Source organism: Leucoraja erinacea, unplaced genomic scaffold (genome assembly GCF_028641065.1).
Source record: "Leucoraja erinacea ecotype New England unplaced genomic scaffold, Leri_hhj_1 Leri_79S, whole genome shotgun sequence".
Taxonomy (NCBI): domain Eukaryota; kingdom Metazoa; phylum Chordata; class Chondrichthyes; order Rajiformes; family Rajidae; genus Leucoraja; species Leucoraja erinaceus.
The window spans coordinates 290,337-311,972 of NW_026576729.1; the positions used below are offsets into that span (position 1 = coordinate 290,337).

Genomic DNA, 21,636 nt, shown 5'->3' on the forward strand with positions numbered 1-21,636 from the left:
CTTTAAGGTATATCCTTTAGTTTAGTTTGAAGACACAGCACGGAAACAGGCACTTCGGCCCACTGAGACTGCGCCGACAAGCGATCCCCACACATTACCACTAACATAAGCGCACTGCGAACAATTTACCATTTTTAACCAAACCAAATAACCTACAATCCTGAACGTTATTAAAATGTGAGGGAGGAAACTGGAGCTCCTGGGGAAATCCACGCAATCATGGTGAGAACAAACTAACTCTGTGCAGACAGCACCTCGTAGTCAGGATCAAACCCGGGTCTCTGGCGCTGTAAGGCAGCAACTGTGCCTTGCCACCGTGTCTTTCTACCCTGGGAAAAAGGTTCAGATTTTCTATCCAGTCTATGTCTCTCATTATTTTATATACTTCTAACAGGTCTCCCTTCAGCCTCCAACACAATCAAAGTTTCTAAATAATTATTTTGGATCGACGTTCACAGTAGAAATCACTAAAAAAAAGTCTATCATAATAGACATTCATGGGGCTCTAAGAACTGGGAACTTGACACAATCCCTATCACTAAAAAAAAACTATGGTGCAAACCAATGAGGTCCAATGCAGCCTCTGGGAAATTCAAAACAATGTTCCAGGTCTAAACCTCACATCAAAATTGGAAATTGAATTTCAACTTAAAATATTGATTTTGTTTCTCTTCCAACAGATGCTGCATAACCTGCTGAGTATTACTGTATTTTTTATTTTATTTCAGATTTCCAGCATGTTTGGCTTTTTAAAAATTTCAACCTACTGAGAGCAGAGCGAATGGATGGATAGGGCACAACGAATATCTTTGACAGGGTGAGGCTATATTAATCCTCTGGGCACAGTTATTGTCACCCAGCAACCCAGCCTCAATCCTCACCTTCAGTACTGATGATATGGAGTTTGTGCATTCTCCTTGTCACTATGAGGGTTTCCCACTGGTGCTCGCTTTTCCTTCCACATCCCAGTGATGTGCTGGTAGCTTCAATAGCTACTCTAATTATCCCTTGTGTTAATGGTTTGCAGGAGAATAAGTAGAGAGCTGATTCACTCTCTCCCCAATGGCCCTCATTAATAAATGAACAAGATTGTTTCATAAACATATTATTGCAGTAACCATGGCATCACCTATCCATCCCTCACCAATGTGAGTTTATCCACTTTGGCGGCAAAAACAAGGGGGCAGGTTATTATCTCAATGGGGTTAGGTTAGGTAAGGGGGAGGTGCAGCGAGACCTGGGCGTCCTTGTACACCAGTCACTGAAAGTTGGCGTGCAGGTACAGCAGGCAGTGAAGAAAGCTAATGGAATGTTGGCCTTCATAACAAGAGGATTTCAGTATAGGAGTAAAGAGGTTCTTCTGCAGTTGTATAGGGCTCTGGTAAGACCGCATCTGGAGTATTGTGTACAGTTTTGGTCTCCTAATTTGAGGAAGGACATCCTTGTGATTGAGGCAGTACAGCGGAGGTTCACGAGATTGATCCATGGGATGGCGGGACTGTCATATGAGGAAAGATTGAAAAGACTAGGCTTTTATTCACTGGAGTTTAGAAGGAAACATAGAAACATTGAAATTAGGTGCAGGAGTAGGCCATTCGGCCCTTCGAGCCTGCACCGCCATTCAATATGATCATGGCTGATCATCCAACTCAGTATCCCGTACCTGCCTTCTCTCCATACCCTCTGATCCCCTTAGCCACAAGGGCCACATCTAACTCCCTCTTAAATATAGCCAATGAACTGGCCTCAACTACCCTCTGTGGCAGAGAGTTCCAGAGATTCACCACTCTCTGTGAGAGATGAGGGGATATCTAATAGAAACATATAAAATTATAAAAGGACTGGACAAGCTAGATGCAGGAAAAATGTTCCCAATGTTTTGCGAGTCCAGAACCAGGGGCCACAGTCTTAGAATAAAAGGGAGGTCATTTAAGACTGAGGTGAGAAAAAACTTTTTCACCCAGAGAGTTGTGAATTTATGGAATTCCCTGCCACAGAGGGCAGTGGAGGCCAAGTCACTGGATGGATTTAAGAGAGAGTTAGATAGAGCTCTAGGGGCTAGTGGAGTCAAGGGATATGGGGAGAAGGCAGGCACGGGTTATTGATAGGGAACCATCAGCTATGATCGCAGTGAATGGCGGTGCTGGCTCGAAGGGCCGAATAGCCTACTCCTTCACCAATTTTCTATGTTTCCATGTCTGTACCTTAATGCTAACTTGTTTTCTCTTTCCCAGTTTTGATGAAGGTGGCAGTGATGCCAGAACAGTGTTGTTCCCAAAGGGCTGACTGGTGACATCAGAAAAGGAAAGTTGAGGGATCATATACCTTTCATCTGCGGCATTCAGGCGCAGAGAGTGAACAGTTTTAAGTTCCTGGGCCTGCACATCTTTGATAAGTCCCAGCACATTAAGGTCATCACAAACAAAGATCACCAGTGCCTCTACTTCCTCGATGTTTTAGGAGATTCAGATGAATACTCCATGGAAGATCTACAGGAGTACTGTAGAGAACATACTGATTGTATAATCGGTGGTATCATGGCCTGTTTGGTAAATTGAAGGGGTGTGTGTGTGGGCGGGGGGCGTTGTGGGGGAGAGGGTGTCTGGGCGGGGGTGTGTTGGGGGGGGGGTGTGGGCGGGGGTGTTGTGCTGGGTGTGGGGGCGAAGGATGTGTGGGGGGAGAGGGGATGTGTGTGGGGGGAGAGGGGATGTGTGGGGGGAGAGGGGATGTGTGTGGGGGAGAGGGGTGTGGGGGGAGAGGGGTGTGTGGGGGGAGAGGGGTGTGTGTGGGGGGGAGGGGTGTGTGTGTGGGGGAGAGGGGGAGAGAACTCGGAGAAAAGACGGGCGAAGAGCCATGGAGAAGAGGGGGGCATTATAGGGGAGGGGGGCTGGAGCCAGCGAGGGGGACCAGAGGGGAAGCGGCTGGAACTGGCAGTGTGATGGAGACTCATAGCGGGTGCTGGTCGCTGGTCGTTCTCCTCCACTGGGATCAGAGTCCCCGCTTTCCATTTGGCGACATCTCCGACTCCGCGCCGGGCTGCGCCGCTTCCGATCCCTCCAAAATTGGTGACCTCCGCCTGCCATCCAGAGCGTCCCTCAGCTCCAGTAAAGACGCAATGGTGCAGGAAGGGGTTGAGCGTCCCGCCGAGTGACAGAAGAGACTAATCCATGCGGCGCTGAATGGCAGGAGAGATCGATCTGCGCACGCGTGGTTTTTAATATTTTTAAACCTCGCTAACTTTTACAATAGACCACCGATCGGAACGAAACTTAGTGCACTCGCAGCACAGATGAACGGTGAGTGAGCTGGCAAAACATCGTAGCGGTATCGCGTACCGTTTTTGCGCAAATTAAAAGACCGCGTAAACCAGAAGATAACAAGATCAGAGCTTAGTTATGTATAGATTACATTATTATTATAATTGCAGAGGAGAAGCAAATAAGAATTTAATTGTTATAAGAATTTCTCCCAGATTGTCACTGATCTCACCTCTGGCAATCTAAAAAAACTTGTCCCACATATCCTCTTTAAACTCTGTCCCTTTCACCTTAAAGCTATGCTGTTCAGTATTTAGTAATGTCACCTATCCTTTTTCTCCGGAAATGCTGCCTGCCTGCCGAGTTACTCCACACATTTTGTTTTGAGTGTAGTTGGGTACTTGATCAGCATTGTCACAGGGTGAAGGGCCTGTTTTTTTCTGTATGAGTCTCTGACTCTTGAATATAAGAGAGCAGGTTATGGTACAATTGTATAAAACATTAACGTCATTCACAGTAGAGTTTGATAAATGTCTTTACCTGTTTTAAATTATCCATGTTCCACATCTGTCCTCCTGACATGATAAATGGGTAGATGACTCTGTAATGATGCAGTTCTTGAAGCTTTTCTTTCAGGAAACCATCTGATATTTCATTGTCAGAAAAATAACAAAATTATCCCATTGTGCTATTCATTAAATTAATAAACTATACATCTCTTACCAAAGCATTTTATATAAAAAATTAAAAAGAGACAGGTAGAAAAGTAGACATGTTCGTCAGCATAGGCAAGTTGGGTCACAGGTTTGTTTCCATTCAGTATCACTCTAAGAGGATAGCTGGAGAGATGGTAGGACTATTAAGAACAAATTCATGAATTTATTTATGACTTAAGCTTGATAAAGTGGACGAGGAACTAAATTAGTCCACTACAACATTTACCAAGGAAAAGGAGGAAAGTTAGATCAGCGTGAGGTATGCTGATATTCTTGGGCAAGTTGATTTCAAGGAGGAGGAAGTTTTGGCTGTCATGAAGAACAATAAAGTGGATAAATCTTGGTGGTATCAACCCTTGGCTATGAGACAACAAGATTGCAGGAGGCTTGAAGAAGATTTGAGAGGACTTCAGGGTAGGATTTACATTTGGAAGAGAATTTGAAACAGCATGGCTTTGAATGCAACAAGTCATGACATACATAGAAACTAGGAGCAGGAGTAGGCCATTCGGCCCTACTAGCCAGAATCGTCATTCAATATGATCATGGCCGATCATCTAAATTAAGTATCCCTTTCATGATTTATCCCTATAACCCTTGATTCCGCTAGCTCCAAGAGTTGTTCTGTCCCACTGTCCGAGCTAATTCAAGAGTTCTCCCGAGTTTCCCCTGATTCAAACTCGGACAATTACGGTAATAGCCGCTCGTAGGTACTCAGGGCTCTCATGGACATTTTTCAACATGTTGAACAAATCTTCATGAGTCTTCACGAGCTTACAGCGTTTCCCGGGTACCTGCCATTAGCGTTACAAGCCGCTAAGAGACGTCCCAAGCTCCGATGTACCCGCTTCGTACATTCTACATGCTTACCACAAATTTGATTTTTTTTAAAACTCGGGAGAGATAGAAACATAGAGACATAGAAATTAGGTGCAGGAGTAGGCCATTCGGCCCTTCGAGCCTGCACCGCCATTCAATATGATCATGGCTGATCATCCAACTCAGTATCCCGTACCTGCCTTCTCTCCATACCCCCTGATCCCCTTAGCCACAAGGGCCACATCTAACTCCTTGAATTACCTCGTACAATGGGACAGGCCCTTAACTCTCTCTTGGAAACATCCAATGAATTGGACTCCACTGCCTTCTGTGGCAGAGAATTCCACAGATCCACGTCTCTGGATGAAAACGTTTTTCCTCATCTCAGTTCTAAATGGCCTACCCCTTATTCTTAAACTGTGACCCCTGGTTTTGGACTCACCCAACATCAGGACATTTTTCCTGTTTCTAGCCAGTCCAATCCCTCAAGAATTTTATATGTTTGTATAAGATCCACTCTCATCCTTCTAAACTCCAGTGAACACAAGCCCAAAACTGCATAAAATACTCCAAGTGCGGTCTCACCAGGGCCCTCCTTGCTCCTAAACTCAAATCCTCTCGCAATGAAATCCAACATGCCATTAGCCTTTTTCACTGCATTGTATATTAAAGTATTAAGAAGTCTGCCAAGTTGAGAAACTGGGGTCTCTGTTAGCGAGTCAGCCTCATTGAGACATGTGGGTCGTATATTAATGAGTTAAAAAGTCAGCCAAATTGAGAAACTGGGGTCTCGTTTAGCGGGTCGGCCTGGTTGATATATGTGGAACGATTCGGAATTAAGAAGCTCTCTCTCTCTCTCTCTCTCTAAATAACTATGGAAACAAGAGGGCTGTGCCATTGATTCAGCACACCCCGCTTGGACAAGTTGGTGTATTCGATAAATGTTTACCTGTCTTACCCATGCCGATAAGGAGGGAATGATAGGATAACAAAGGAAACGTGGTGGCAGGCCTCTGAATGTAAAATTTGCCAACGAGGTAATCCAGGCAAACCATTTAAGATACCCTCAGGGGTGACGCCAATGCCATCATGACCATTTGAATGCATACAGATTCATTTTATTGAAATGCCAAGGGCCCAGTTATAAATATTGCTTAGTGATTTTAGATTTATTTAGCAGGTGGAGTGAACCTCTACCAATCACTAATAATACTGCTGAAACTACAGTAACATTGTTGTTAATCCCAGGTTTGGCTTACCTACTGTCATAAACTCAGACAATGGTCCTCATTTTATTGCCACTATTAATAAGGAAAAATGGGCACATTTTAATGTCCAACAGCAATTCACTGTGTACATCACCCACAGGCATCTGAGATGGTGCAAAGAGTCAATGGGAATTGCAAAACAAAATTACCATATAACCATATAACAATTACAGCACGGAAACAAGCCATCTCGGCCCTACAAGTCCGTGCCGAACAACTTTTTTCCCTTAGTCCCACCTGCCTGCACTCGTACCATAACCCTCCATTCCCTTCTCATCCATATGCCTATCCAATTTATTTTTAAATTATACCAACGAACCTGCCTCCACCACTTCCACTGGAAGCTCATTCCACACCGCTACCACTCTCTGAGTAAAGAAGTTCCCCCTTATGTCACCCCTAAACTTCTGTCCCTTAATTCTGAAGTCATGTCCTCTTGTTTGAATCGTCCCTATTCTCAAAGGGAAAAGCTTGTCCACATCAACTCTGTCTATCCCTCTCATCATTTTAAAGATCTCTATCAAATCCCCCCTTAACCTTCTGCGCTCCAGAGAATAAAGACCTAACTTATTCAACCTTTCTCTGTAACTTAGTTGTTGAAACCCAGGCAATATTCTCGTAAATCTCCTCCGTACTCTCTCTATTTTGTTGACATCCTTCCTATAATTAGGCAACCAAAAATGTACACCATACTCCAGATTTGGTCTCACCAATGCCTTGTACAATTTTAACATTACATCCCAGCTTCTATACTCAATGCTCTGATTTATAAAGGCTAGCATACCAAAAGCTTTCTTTACCACCCTATCTATATGAGATTCCACCTTCAAGGAACTATGCACGGTTATTCCCAGATTCCTCTGTTCAACTGTATTCTTCAATTCCCTACCATTTACCATGTACGTCCTCATTTGATTTGTCCTGCCAAGGTGTAGCACCTCACATTTATCAGCATTAAACTCCATCTGCCATCTTTCAGCCCATTCTTCCAAATGCCCTAAATCACTCTGTAGACTTTGGAAATCCTCTTCATTATCCACAACACCCCCTATCTTGGTATCATCTGCATACTTACTAATCCAATTTACCACACCTTCATCCAGATCATTGACGTACATGACAAACAACAAAGGACCCAACACAGATCCCTGAGGCACCCCACTAGTCACCTGCCTCCAACCCGACAAACCGCCATCCACCATTACCCTCTGGCTTCTCCCATTCAGCCACTGTTGAATCCATCTTGCTACTCCTGCATTTATACCCAACAGTTGAACCTTCTTAACCAACCTTCCATGAGGAACCTTGTCAAAGGCCTTACTAAAGTCCATATAGACAACATCCACTGCTTTACCCTCGTCAATTTCCCTAGAAACCTCTTCAAAAAATTCAAGAAGATTAGTCAAACATGACCTTCCAGGCACAAATCCATGTTGACTGTTCATAATCAGACCCTGTTTATCCAGATGCTTATATATATTATCTCTAAGTATCTTTTCCATTAATTTGCCCAACACTGAAGTCAAACTAACAGGTCTATAATTGCTAGGTTTACTCTTAGAACCCTTTTTAAACAATGGAACAACATGCGCAGTACGCCAATCCTCGGGGACTATTCCCGTTTCTAATGACATTTGAAATATTTCTGTCATAGCCCCGGCTATTTCTACACTAACTTCCCTCAATGTCCTAGGGAATATCCTGTCAGGACTGGGAGACTTATCCACTTTTATATTTTTCAAAAGTGTCAGTACTTCTTTTACTTTGAAACTCATAGTATCCATAGCTACTCTACTAGTTTCCCTTACCTCACATAATTCAATATCCTTCTCCTTGGTGAATACTGAAGAAAATAAATTGTTCAATATCTCCCCATCTCTTTTGGCTCTGCAGATAGCTGTCCACTCTGTCTCTCCAATGGACCACTTTTATCCCACGTTATCCTTTTGCTATTAATATAGCTGTAGAAACCCTTTGGATTTACTTTCATCTTACTTGCCAAAGCAACCTCATATCTTCTTTTAGCTTTTCTAATTTCTTTCTTAAGATTCTTTTTATATTCCTTATACTCCTCAAGCACCTCATTTACTTCATGCTGCCTATAATTATTGTAGATCTCCCTCTTTTTCCGAACAAGATGTCCAATTTTCCTTGAAAACCAGGGCTCTTTCCAAATTTTACTGTTTCTTTTCAACCGAACAGGAACATAAAGATTCTGTACTCTTAAAATTTCCCCTTTAAATGTCCTCCATTTCTCTTCTACATCCTTCCCATAAAACAAAATGTCCCAGTTCACTCCTTTTAAATCATTTCGCATCTCATCAAAGTTAGCCTTTCTCCAATCATAAATCTCAACCCTAGGTCCAGTTCTGACCCTCTCCATAATTATAGTGAAACTAATGGTATTGTGATCACTGGACCCGAAGTGTTCCCCAACGCATACCTCCGCCACCTGTCCCGTCTCATTTCCTAATAGGAGGTCCAGCACTTCCCCTCCTCTAGTAGGTACCTCTATGTATTGCTGCAAAAAAACTATCCTGCACACATTTTACAAACTCCAAACCATCCAGCCCATTTACAGAATGTGTTTCCCAGTCTATGTGTGGAAAATAAATGTGAGGTTATCCATTTTGGTGGCAAAAACAGGAAAGCAGACTATTATCTAAATGGTGGCCGACTAGGAAAAGGGGAGATGCAGCGAGACCTGGGTGTCATGGTACACCAGTCATTGAAAGTAGGCATGCAGGTGCAGCAGGCAGTGAAGAAAGCAAATGGTATGTTAGCTTTCATAGCAAAAGGATTTGAGTATAGGAGCAGGGAGGTTCTACTGCAGTTGTACAGGGTCTTGGTGAGACCACACCTGAAGTATTGCGTACAGTTTTGGTCTCCTAATCTGAGGAAGGACATTATTGCCATAGAGGGAGTGCAGAGAAGGTTCACCAGACTGATTCCTGGGATGTCAGGACTGTCTTATCAAGAAAGACTGGATAGACTTGGTTTATACTCTCTAGAATTTAGGAGATTGAGAGGGGATCTTATAGAAACTTACAAAATTCTAAAGGGGTTGGACAAGCTAGATGCAGGAAGATTGCTCTCGATGTTGGGGAAGTCCAGGACAAGGGGTCACAGCTTAAGGATAAGGGGGAAATCCTTTAAAACCGAGATGAGAAGAACTTTTTTTCACACAGAGAGTGGTGAATCTCTGGAACTCTCTGCCACAGAGGGTAGTCAAGGCCAGTTCATTGGCTATATTTAAGAGGGAGTTAGATGTGGCCCTTGCGGCTAAGGGGATCAGAGGGTATGGAGAGAAGGCAGGTACGGGATACTGAGATGGATGATCAGCCATGATCATATTGAATGGCGGTCCAGGCTCGAAGGGCCGAATGGCCTACTCCTGCACCTAATTTCTATGTTTCTATGTAAGTTGAAATCTCCCACAATCACTAGCTTGTGCTTACTACTATTATCTGCTATCTCCTTACATATTTGCTCTTCCAATTCTCGATCCCCATTTGGAGGTCTATAATACACCCCTATAAGTGTTGCTACACCTTTCCCACTTCTCAGTTCCACTCAAATAGCCTCCCTAGACGAGCCCTCCAATCTTTTTTTTTTTTTTCACACAGAGAGTGGTGAATCTCTGGAACTCTCTGCCACAGAGGGTAGTTGAGGCCAGTCCATTGGCTATATTTAAGAGGGAGTTAGATGTAGCCCTCGTGGCCAAGGGGATCAGGGGGTATGGAGAGAAGGAAGGTACGGGATACTGAGTTGGATGATCAGCCATGATCATATTGAATGGCGGTGCAGGCTCGAAGGGCCGAATGGCCTACTCCTGCACCTAATTTCTATGTTTCTATCCTGCGAATTACCCCGTGGTAAATCCTTTTTCTGACAGGCAACTATGTTATAAAAAAATTGGGGATGAAGGAAAATTCGATGGAGAAATGAGGATTGGGTAGGGAGACTGAAAGGTCACGGGGAGTCTGACTAATCATGATCTGGATCAATGTCCAATTAGGGTTAGGTAACCAGGATTTTGGTAAACAGAAGTCTTGTCAGAAAAAGGGAAAGTAAATTACAAAGAGACATCTTTGAAGATGAAATATTTTATCCTGCTGGTAAAACAATGTTTTTGTACATGTACTGCTTGTAAAACAATGTTTTTTATGTGGAATGTGTGAAATTCGAAGCAATGAGCAAAGGCGTGTGTCGCTTTAAGAACAATTTGTGCTTTAAAATGCAAATGGACAGACAGGTTATGGTGTGTTCCGTCAAGAAACAGCCATAAATGGGGGGGGGGGCGGAGCTATACTAATGATAAAATGTGTTGATTGTTATAAATCTTTTGAGTAAATTTAAAAAAGAGACTCATCCCGATTAAAGTGTTAAATGAGACTGGAAATGTCAAAATTACAGAGAAAAAGAAAATGTATTATTGGTTACTGATTCAGAGTGAGTTCTTTTGGGAAAGATTGTTTTGATATGATAACAGAGGTTGTCTTTTAAAATGCAAATGAAGCAAGATTACTGTTTGCAAGCAAACAAAAATATGTTGAAGCATGTGCTGTGTGAGGGAAATGAAGGTACATGAAAAATTGTCTTATGGCTTACAAAAGGGGGGTTGAGGGAACTCACAATGAGGGATACAAGGTGAGAAGATAAAGTAGATTGGGGAAGAGAACATATTTGGAGAATTGAATATTTAGGTGGGGAGAGCCTTCTCATTTTTGAATTGGTCTACCAAACAGTTTGTGTGGTGTCTGTTTATTAAGAAGCGAACCTGTTTAGTTGTTATAAAGGTAACTTTTTCAATAATTTGCCCCCCTATTCATGCCACCAAAGTGGATAACCTCATATTTATCCACATTATACTACATTTGCCACGCATCTACCCACTCACTCAATCTATCAAAGTCATCCTGCAGCCTCATAGCATCCTCCTCGCAGCTCACGGCCACCCAGCTTTGTGTCATCCGCATACTTGGAGATGTTACATTTAATTCCCTCGTCTAAATCGTTTATATTGTAAATAACTTGGGTCCCAGTCACTGCTGCCATTCTGAAAAGGACCCGTTAATTCCTACTTTAGCTTCCTGTCTGCCAACCAGTTCTCTAGAAGGGTCTCGACCTGAAACGTCACCCATTCCTTCTCTCCAGAGATACTGCCTGTCTCATTGATTTACTCAGCTTTTTGTCTATCTTTAGTTTTCTATCCATGTCAATACCTTACCCCCAATAACATGTGATCTAATTTTGCACACTAATCTCTTGTATGGGACCTTGTCAAAGATAGATAGATAGATAGATAGATAGCCTTTTATTGTCATTCAGGCTTAGTCTGAACGAAATTGCAGCAGTCATACATATAATACAATACAATAAAACAACAATAAACACACATTAACATCCACCACAGTGAGTCCACCCAGCATCTCCTCACTGTGATGGAGGCAAAAGTCTTAGGTCGCAGTCTCTTCCCTCCTCTTCTCCCTCTGCGCTGGGGCGATACCCCCCCCCCCCCCGGGCGATGTTAAAACAGTCCCGCGGCTCAAACACCGCGCCCGGGGTGGTTGAAGCTGCCGCCCACCAGTCCTGCAGAAACAGCTGCTGGCCCGCGGCCGAACCCCGGACTCAGGCCACCGCCGCCAGAACACCGTCCCAGCCACCCTCACGTGAGTACTGTGCCGTCTTCAGCCTCGGGCTGGGCCGCCCCGACTTGGGCGCCGAACCTCCCCCCGGACCGGGCCGCCCCGACTTGGGCGCCGAACCTCCCCCGGACCGGGCCGCCCCGACTTGGGCGTCGCTTCTCCCCCTGGACCGGGCCGCCCCGACTTGGGCACCGAACCTCCCCCCGGACCGGGCCGCCCCGGGCCGCCCCCCGACTTGGGCGTCGCTTCTCCCCCCAGACCGGGCCGCCCCGACTTGGGCGCCGAACCTCCCTCGGGCTGCCAACGCCGCACCTTCCCAAGCTCGGCCGCTCCGACGGGAGCCTCGTTCCACCCTCGGGCTGGCCGTCCTCACGGGAGCGTCCCAGCCTCTTCCAGCCCTGAGCCGGACCACCCTCACGGGAGCGAGCTCAGAGCGAGTCCTGACGGTGCTCTGCCTCCGGAGCCTCGAGGTCGTCAGCTCCATTAGGCCTCAGCGCAGACGGAGGCAGAGAAGGGGAATACGACAAAAAGGTCGTATTTCCCCGCAGGGAGAGACTGCAAACCCCGTTTCAACCCCCCCCCCCCCAAAACACAAGCTAAAACCAAAAAACTAAACTAACCAAACAAATAAACAACATAAAAAACACAAAGACAACGGGACCGCCGGTAAGCCGCTGCAGCCAAAGCCGCGCCGCCACTCCGATTACAAAAAAGGCTTTTTGAATGTCGATACACCACATCCACTGGTTCTCCCTTGTCCATTTTACTTGTTACATCCTCAAAAAATTCCAGAAGATTAATCATGCATACTAATGTGATTGAGATTTTTGACAGTGAAGAAGGTGATCAGGGAGGGTAAGGCGGTGGATGTTGTTGTACATGGATTTTAGTACGGCATTCGATAAGGTCCCCCATGCTAGCCTATATCCAGTAGATTAAGATGGATGGGATCTTCAGTGACTTGGTTGTATGAATTTAGAACTGGCTTCCTGATAGAAGATAGAAGATTGTGTTGGAAGGACAATATTCAGACTAGAGTTCCACAACCAGCGGAGTTCTGCTGGGACCTATGCCGTTTGTATACAGTAAACCCTTGTTTTAATGGGCCTCTTTATAATGGATTTTGGTTATATCAGATGGTCCTGCCCATAGGGATTTGAGTATAGGAGCAGGGAGGTTCTACTGCAGTTGTACAGGGTCTTGGTGAGACCACACCTGGAATATTGCGTACAGTTTTGGTCTCCTAATCTGAGGAAGGACATTCTTGCCATAGAGGGAGTACAGAGAAGGTTCACCAGACTGATTCCTGGGATGTCAGGACTTTCATATGAAAAAAGACTGGATATACTCGGTTTGTACTCGCTAGAGTTTAGAAGATTGAGGGGTGATCTTATAGAAACTTACAAAATTCTAAAGGGTTGGACATCTAGATGCAGGAAGATTGTTTCCGATGTTGGGGAAGTCCAGAACAAGGGGTCACAGTTTAAGGATAAGGGGGAAATCTTTTAAGACCGAGATGAGGAAAACATTTTTCACACAGACATTGGTGAATCTCTGGAATTCTCTGCCACAGAAGGTAGTTGGGGCCAGTTCATTGGCTATATTTAAGAGGGAGTTAGATGTGGCCCTTGTGGCTAAAGGGATCAGGGGGTATGGAGAGAAGGCAGGAACAGGATACTGAGTTGGATGATCAGCCATGATCATATTGAATGGCGGTGCGGGCTCGAAGGGCCGAATGGCCTACTCCTGCACCTATTTTCTATGTTTCTATAACACCACAATGCCTACACTGTCGGTTGACGTGGCTGTTGTTGCAGATCACATTTTAGCCCCTGGGGACTGCGCTTTCTTCAAGCCGCTGCTGCTGGTAGGACGTGCTCGCTCACCATGGGGCTCCCTCCTTCTCACCAGCTGCCATTTCTTCCTGTTGGCTGTTGCTTTGTGTGCGCCCCAATTGACCGCCACCGCCTCCTCCGGATGCATTGCCCACTCAGCCTCTCACCCCGCCTTCTCGCCTGGAGTTGCTGGCATATATCAAATTGGAAGATGTCGGCGACTGCAGGGGAGAAGGAGGAGGCAGCGGCTGTGGAGCAGACAAACCGACGGCCAACATGAAGAAGCGGCAGCTGGTGAGAGGCTGGTGGAACCCCATGGTCATTGGCAATGGGCTGAAGAAGGAACTAACGGCCAGGGGCTACAACGTGAGCCGCAACAACAGGGGCAGTGCAGTGGCACAGGGGTGGAGTTGCTACCTTACAGCGTCAGAAACCCAGGTTCAATCATGTCTACGGGTGCATGTCTGTACATTCTCCCTGTGACCTGTTTTTCTCCAGGATTTCCAGTTTCCTCCCCCACTATGAAGACATACAGGTTTGTAGGCTAATAGGAATGGAAAGGGCCGAATGGCTTCTTTCTGCACCTATTGCCTATTGAATACTTTATGAAATGGATTAACCTTCTGAATTTTGTGGTCGGCAGGGCAGTACTCTGCATATCGCCAACTTGGACAATTTAACATTTTTATCAAGCCAATTAACCTACAAACCTGTACGTCATTGGAGTGTGGGAGGAAACCGAAGATCTCGGAGAAAACCCACGCAGGTCACGGGGAGAATGTACAAACTCCATACAGACAGCACCCATAGTCGGGATCGAACCCGGGTCTCTGGCGCTGCATTTTGCTGTAAGGCAGCAACTCTACCGCTGTGCTACCGTGACTGCCGTTACATTATTGTCACATGATAAGGCACAGTGAAATTCTTTGCTTGCACACCTAAGGTATAAAACCCTAATTGGCTTGGTATTATTGTAAATTGTCCCTAGTGCGTGTGTAGGATGGTGGCAGTGTGTAGGGATCGCTGGTCGGTGCGGACTCAGCGAGCCTGTTTCCGTGATGTATCACTAATACCAAAACCAAAAACAGCTGTGCCAATCGAAGATGATGGGATAGAGGACGGGGTGGAAGGGATGAAGAGATGGATGTCTCGAGGATGAGGCAAGGCAGTGATGGGGAGGCCGTCATGGAGGGGGGTAGTGGTGATGAGTGAGGGGATGATAATGGAGGGGGGGAGGAGACAGTGATGAGGGGATAGTGATGGAGGGAGCGATGGTGGAGAGGGAGGGGCGACGATGGAGGGGGAAGGGCGGCGATGGAGGGGTGATGGTGGATAGAGGGGGGGGACGATGATGGAGGGGGCAATGATGGAGGGGTGGGGGCAATGATGGAGGGGGAGGGACCGATGATGAACGGGGTGGGGGCGATGAATGAGGGGGTGGGGGCGATGAGGAGGGGTGGGGGTGATGATGGAGGGGGTGGGGGCGATGATGGAGGGGGTGGGGGCAATGATGGAGTGGGTGGGGGCGATGATGGAGGGGGTGGGGGCGATGATGGGGGGGGGGGGGGGTGATGATGGAGGGGGAGATGGAGGGGCAGTAATCGAGTGGGATGGGGGCAGTGCTGTTCTGGTCTGGGAGGGGGTGTCTGCACTGGGGGGTGTCTGGTCTGGGTGTGTCTGGTCTGGGGGTGTCTAGTCTGGGGGGGGGTGTCTAGTCTATGGGGTGTCTGGTCTGGGGGGGTGAGGGGTGTCTGGTCAGGGGGGTGTCTGGTGTGGGGGGGGGGGGGGTGTCTGGTGTGGGGGGTGGAGGGGTGTCTGATCTGGGGGGTGTCTGGTCTGGGTGTGTCTGGTCTGGTCTGGGGGGGGGGGGGTCTGGTCTGGGGGGGGAGGGGGGTGTATGGTCTGCGGGTAGGAGGGTGTAGGTATGTTACAAAACTTACCTTCAGCGGCGCTGCAATTCTGCCACTGGCTATGTGCGCGGTTTTGGCACGTTTGAGGGGGGGGCGGGGTTAAAACGGGGTTTTTTCCGACCTGGTCCTGAATTATATTTGTTGGAGTGCAAGATGTTTAGCTAAAGAATCGTTCCTACGGCCGTTCTGTGTGGGTTTTTTTTTAATTCACCCGACAAGTTAATTGCTGTAGTGATTTTAAAATCAGCTTCCGAAGCCGCCAATGCCGACAACGGGGATGGATTTTATGGAGGACCAGGTAAAAGAAAGTAGTTTATTCTTATGCATAAAAGTGTTTCTTAAGATGTATTTAATTCACATTTTACGTTGCGAAACGGTGATTTAGTCCCCGAACCAACCGGCAGTGTATTTGCTGCAGATATGGGGACTAAATTCACCGCTACCTCAGCGTTCCAAATGGTCCCGTTCCAGAAAATCCCACTCGCAAGCTGATTTAAATGGCCATTAATTTACAGGTATTAAACATTAAATTCCTTCCATTTGGCCTATAAACCCATGACAATGAGATTTAAAATCTATGTTATATTCTGAATTCTTGTGTGAATGTTATTTGGACACCTAGGCTATTTAAAAATGTTAATCTATTCTTAAGAAATGGATAGATGTTTAGATCTAGTAATTGAATTTTGTAATTAGCTACAATTAGGTAACTAACTAATTATATGCTTTAATTTCAAGTCATCTAAGTAAGATTGTTTCATATTTGTTTCAGAATGCTTCAATCTATAATAACTGAACATTTCTTTCAGTTCTCTTAAATTTTAAGAAAGTTATGGCCATTTCACTGTCCTCGATCACAGCTTTTGTGTTAAGTCAATGGGAAAAGCAATAGGGAACAAGATGCCAATTTCCGAGCATGATAATTGCCATAACTTTTTTAATACTGAAGATATGAAAATGAATTAGGTGTCAAATTAAACTTCTTTTTATGCTTTATCTGATGGGATAAATTAAAGACTTGATTTTTAAAATCTCAAAATTTTGTAACATTGCTAGAGGGTGTCTCGTCTAGGGGATGTCTAGTCCGGGGATGTCTGGTCTGCGAGGGGGGTGTTTGGTCTGCGGGGAGAGGTGGTGTCTGGCCTGGGGTTGGTGGGTGTCTGGTCTGGGGGAGGGGGCTGTCTAGTCAAGGGGGTGTCTGGTCTGGGGGTATCTGGTCTGGGGTTGGGGGTGTCTGGTCTGGGGGGAGGGGGCTGTCTAGTCTAGGGGGTGTCTGGTCTGCGAGGGAGAGGAGGGTGTCTGGTCTGCGAGGGGGAGGAGGGGGTGTCTGGTCTGGCGAGAGGGGGGTGTCTGGTCTGGGGGAGGGGGATGTCTGGTCTGGGGGGAGGGGGATGTCTGGTCTGGGGGGAGGGGGGGGTGTCTGGTCTGGGGGGGGAGGGGTGACTGGTCTGGGGGAGGGGGGGTGTCTCGTCTGGGGGGGGGAGGAGGGTCTCTGGTCTGGGGGGGGAGGGTGGGGTGTCTGGTCTCTGGGGGGGAGTGGGGTGTCTGGTCTGGGGGGAGGAAGGTGACTGGTCTGGTTTGGGGGGGGGGTGGTCTGGTTTGGGGGAGGGGGGTGTCTGGTCTGGAGGGGGGGGGTGTCTGGTGGGGGGGGGGGTCTGGGGGGGTGGGGGTCTGGGGGGGGGGGGGGGGGGGGGGGGGGGGGGGTCTGGTCTGGGGGGGGGGGGGGGGTGTCTGGTCTGGGGAGGTCTGGGGGGGTGTCTGGTCTGGGGGGGGGGGGGGGGGTGTCTGGTCTGGGGGGGGGGTGTGTCTGGTCTGGGGGGGGGGGTGTCTGGTCTGGGGGGGAGGGGGGTGTCTGTCTGGGGTCTGGGGGAGGGGGGGGGTCTGGTCTGGGGGGGGGGGGTCTGGTTTGGGGGGGAGGGTGTGTCTGGGGGGGGGGGAGGGGGGTGTCTGTCTGGGGGGAGGGGGGGTCTGGTCTGGGGGGGGAGGGGGTGTCTGGTCTGGGGGGGGGTGTCTGGTCTGGGGGGGGGGGGGGGGTCTGGTCTGGTGGGGGGGCGTCGGGTGGTCGCCAAACCCAGGCGATGCCTCACCTGCCGGCAGGCGGTGTCCGGGCCCGGAGGGACACTGCGCTTCGCCCCGAGGGTCGGGAGCGGCCGCCATCAGCGCAGTGAGGAGGAGGCAGTCGCCGATGGCGATGATGATCCGGGCGCCGGGAGCGTCCATGGCGGCGCCGGGTGGGGGTGCGCGCGCAGCCCAACCGCCAGCGCGATTCAAACGGCTGCAGATCGGCCTCGCGCTCCCCGTCCCGCCGCGCGCACGCGCAGTGGTCCCCGCCCGCCGCCGCGCGCACGCGCACTAGTCCCCGCCCGGTTCCCGCGCGCTGAGCCCCGCCTCCAATTGTCCCTCCATCTTCGGTGCACAAAATGGACGGGTTGCAGGCGGGGGGACCTGTATTGTGGCCGGCAGCTTTGCCACTGTTACACGGGTGGATTTAAAATAGATAGTGGGGTGAGAAACAGTGGAAATACAAGGATGGAGTTAAAGGGAAAGAGAATTTAGAAAAAGTTAAGAGACACCAGAATTAACGGGGCAGAAAGCTCACGAAGGGACAGGAGAGAATGGCCAAGTGAAACAGGAATCGATGTGAAAGGTGAGGCGAATAATGGATTAAAAGTATTATATATGAATGCACGAAGTTAGGGAATAAAGTGGATAAGGTTGAAGCTTAGTTAGAAATTGGCAAGTATTAGCAATGTTACAAAATTTTGAGATTTAAAAAATCAAAACTGCAATTTATCCCATCAGATAAAGTAGCAATGTTACAAAATTTTGAGATTTAAAAAATCAAGTCTGCAATTTATCCCATCAGATAAAGCATAACAATAAGTTTAATTTGACACCTAATTCACTTTCATATCTCAAGTAATAAAAAAGTTATGGCCATTTTCATACTCGGAAATTAGCATCTTGTTCCCTATTGATTTTCTATGGACCTAACAAAAAAGCTGTGATCGTGGACAGTCAAAAGCCCATAACCTTCTTAAAAATTAAGAGAACTGAATGAAATTTTCAGTTATCATAGATTGAAGCATTCTGAAACAAATATAAAATAATCTTACTTGGATGACCTGAAATTAAAGCATATAATTAGTTAGTTACCCAATTGTAGCTAATTTCAAACTTCAATTACTAGATCTAAACATCTATCCATTTCTTAATAAATGATTAACATTTTTAAATAACCCAACTGTCCAAATAATATTCACAAATAATTCACAATAAAACATGATTTTAAAATCTCATTTACATCAATTTATAGGCCAAATATAGGCCTAAAACCTCGCACCACCCGGCGTGGCTTTAATGGCCGCGGGACAATCGCCATCGCCAGCCGGGGGCTTTGACTTTGACTCTGACATCGGGGGGGGGGAGAGAGTGCAGTGGAGAGATAAGTTTATTTGGCCTTCCATCACAGCTATGTGATGGATGTTTATGTAAAATGTAATTATGTTGTGTCTGGGGTCTATTTGTGTGTAATGTATGGCTGCAGAAACGGCATTTCATTTGGACCTCCAGGGGTCCAAATGACAATTAAATATACTCTTGAAATGGAAGGAATTTAGTGTTCAATTGCTGTAAATTAAAGTCAATTTAAATCAGCTTTCTAGTGGGTTCCTGTGAACGCGCTGGTTTAGAACGTTCACATTGCGCTGGATTTGTGCCCTCAAATGCCCAGGAAAATACTGCGGGATATAAAGAACCTAAAATGAACTAGTCGCTATAGAAAACTTTATAAACAGGGTTCTTAAGAAGCCCCATTTAATGTAAAAATAAGGTACATACCTTTAATTGTTTGCTTTATAAAACCCTGGGGCTGCGAGAGGTTGCGAGTTTAGAGAGTGATTTTTTTAAACTACTATAACTATTATACAAGGCCATAAAAACTAATAATACCTTTTGCGACGGGGTCTTTCAGCGATTTTCCGTTAATGATTTACTAGGCTGAACATTTTCGATTGCAACAGCCTAGTAAAAATCGCGTTTTAAACCCGCCCCCCACTAAACAGCGCCAAAATCACGCACACGGGGTAGGGCAGATGCTCAGCCACGATTCAGGTAGGTTTTGTAACATACCTAGATAAAGCATAAAAAGAAGTTTAATTTGACACCTAATTCACTTTCATATGTTCAGTATTAAAAACGTTATGGCCATTTTCATACTTGGAAATTAGCACCTTGCTCCCAATTGCTTTTCCATTGACTTAACACAAAAGCTGTGATCAAGGACCGTCAAATGCCCATAACTTTCTTAAAAATTAAGAGAACTGAAAGAATTTTTCAGTTATTACAGATTGAAGCATTCTGAATCAAATATTAAACAATCTTACATGGATGACCTGAAATTAAAGCATATAATTAGTTAGTTACCCAATTGTAGCTAATTACAACATTCAATTACTAGATCTAAACATCTATCCATTTCTTAAGAAAAGATTTACATTTTTAAATAGCCTAAATGTCCAAGTAACATTTACGCAAGAATTCACAATATAACATGATTTTTAAATCTCAATTTATAGGCCAAATGGAAGGAATTTTAGTGTTTAATTGCTGTAAATTAATGGCCATTTAAATCATCTTACGAGTGGGATTTTGTGGAACGCGATGGTTTGGAACATTGCATTTGCTGTGAATTTGAACCCCATGCCGGCAGGAAAAATACTGCCGGTTTGGATGGGCTCCAAATCACCTTCCGCAACTTAAAAGTTTGGTTAAAGGCATCTTAAGCAGTATTTTTCAATGTAAAAATAAACAGCCTACCTTGCCTTGTCCCCTACGTGAGACCGTCCCGTTGTTGGTATTCATGGCTTTAGAAGACGATTTTTAATTTACTCTAACAATTAAATTATCAAACTTAGTTTAAAAATAAGTGCAGAGAACGGCAGTCGGAGCGATTTTTCTTGAGCAAATAAACAGGCTGATCAACATCGACTTAGCTTGGAGGAAACTGCATTTTTAACCCGCCCCCCTCTCAAAGGCGTCAAAATCGCACACACGGGCAGTGACAGAACTGCAGCGCTGCTGAAGGTAAGTTTTCGGTGGGCGGCGCGACTCATGTCGCAGCGGCCTCTGCAGTCCGACTGTCTTTTTATTATTTTCTGTCTCGTTTTAATGTAGTTTTTATTTATTTTTTTGACGGGGTATGTGTGTGGGGGGCGGAAACTTTAAAATCTTTCCCCTGCACGGGAGACCCGATTTTGTCGGGTCTCCGTTATCGTTGGGGCTGCAACGTGGAGCGGCCTCCAGCAGGAATGACCTGGGGCTCCAGTAGCGGAGCTGTGGACCTACTCACCATAACGGAGCTGGCCGAGTCCAGAGCGGGTGGAGCGGTGGTGGCGTGCTGCTGTGACCCGACCCCCGGAAATTCGGAGGCTCCAACCGCAGGTCTGGCAGACAGGAACACCGACCGGGAGCCCGCGGGTCCCTGCTGGGAGACCGCTTTTCGGGGCTTCTGCAACGGCGACTTCTCCCGCCAAGTTGCGGGGTTGAAGATTACCTGGAACGGGGCCCTAAATCATTGCCCCGCGTGGCTTGGAATGGCCGCGGGACTTTGCTAGCGCCGGCCGGGGGCTCCAACACTTGGAGCGCGGCCTTGCATCACCCGGGGTGGCTTTAATGGCCGCGGGACAATTACCATCGCCCGCCGGGGGCTTTGACTTTGACATCGGGGGGGGGAAAGGGGAGTGCAGGGGAGAGATACGTTTTTTGCCTTCCATCACAGCGAGGAGGAGATGCGCTGTGATGGATATCTGTGTAAATTGTGTTGTGCCTTGGGTCTTTTTCTTTTTGTATGTGTGACTGCAGAAACATGCGAGGTACAAATGACAAATAAATTTATATTGTATTGTATTGTTTTGCAACATACCTACAAGTATGATGTTGTGGGAATGGGAACAAGGAAAGATAATTCACGTCGCGGCCCTATAGGAAGGTTTCACGGCAGTCGGGTCACGACCCATGTACTGTTGCTACACTACTCCAAGTGGAGTACACGCGATGAACTGCAGGTAGGCATTTACCATTGTTTCCAGCGTAGCGGGCCCGTTAAAACCCGCTGAAATTGTCAATTTTTGAGCTGTAAATAATTATGGAAATCGGGATAAGCGTGAGAGATTTAGCATACTT

General features: G+C 46.6%; 1 protein-coding gene across 1 annotated transcript in view; it reads right to left on the minus strand.

Annotated features, from left to right (window-relative positions):
• The window catches only part of LOC129694794 (disintegrin and metalloproteinase domain-containing protein 15-like), a 54,823-nt gene extending 37,066 nt beyond the window's left edge, over positions 1 to 17,757 (minus strand). The window contains exons 1-2 of the mRNA XM_055631556.1: positions 17,541 to 17,757; positions 3,798 to 3,901 (exon numbers count right to left, since the gene is read on the minus strand). Of these exons, the coding sequence (XP_055487531.1) occupies positions 3,798 to 3,901; positions 17,541 to 17,673 (237 nt within the window). The 5' untranslated portion in view covers positions 17,674 to 17,757. The remainder of the gene's footprint in view (positions 1 to 3,797; positions 3,902 to 17,540) is intronic.
• Positions 17,758 to 21,636: the final 3,879 nt, after the last annotated feature.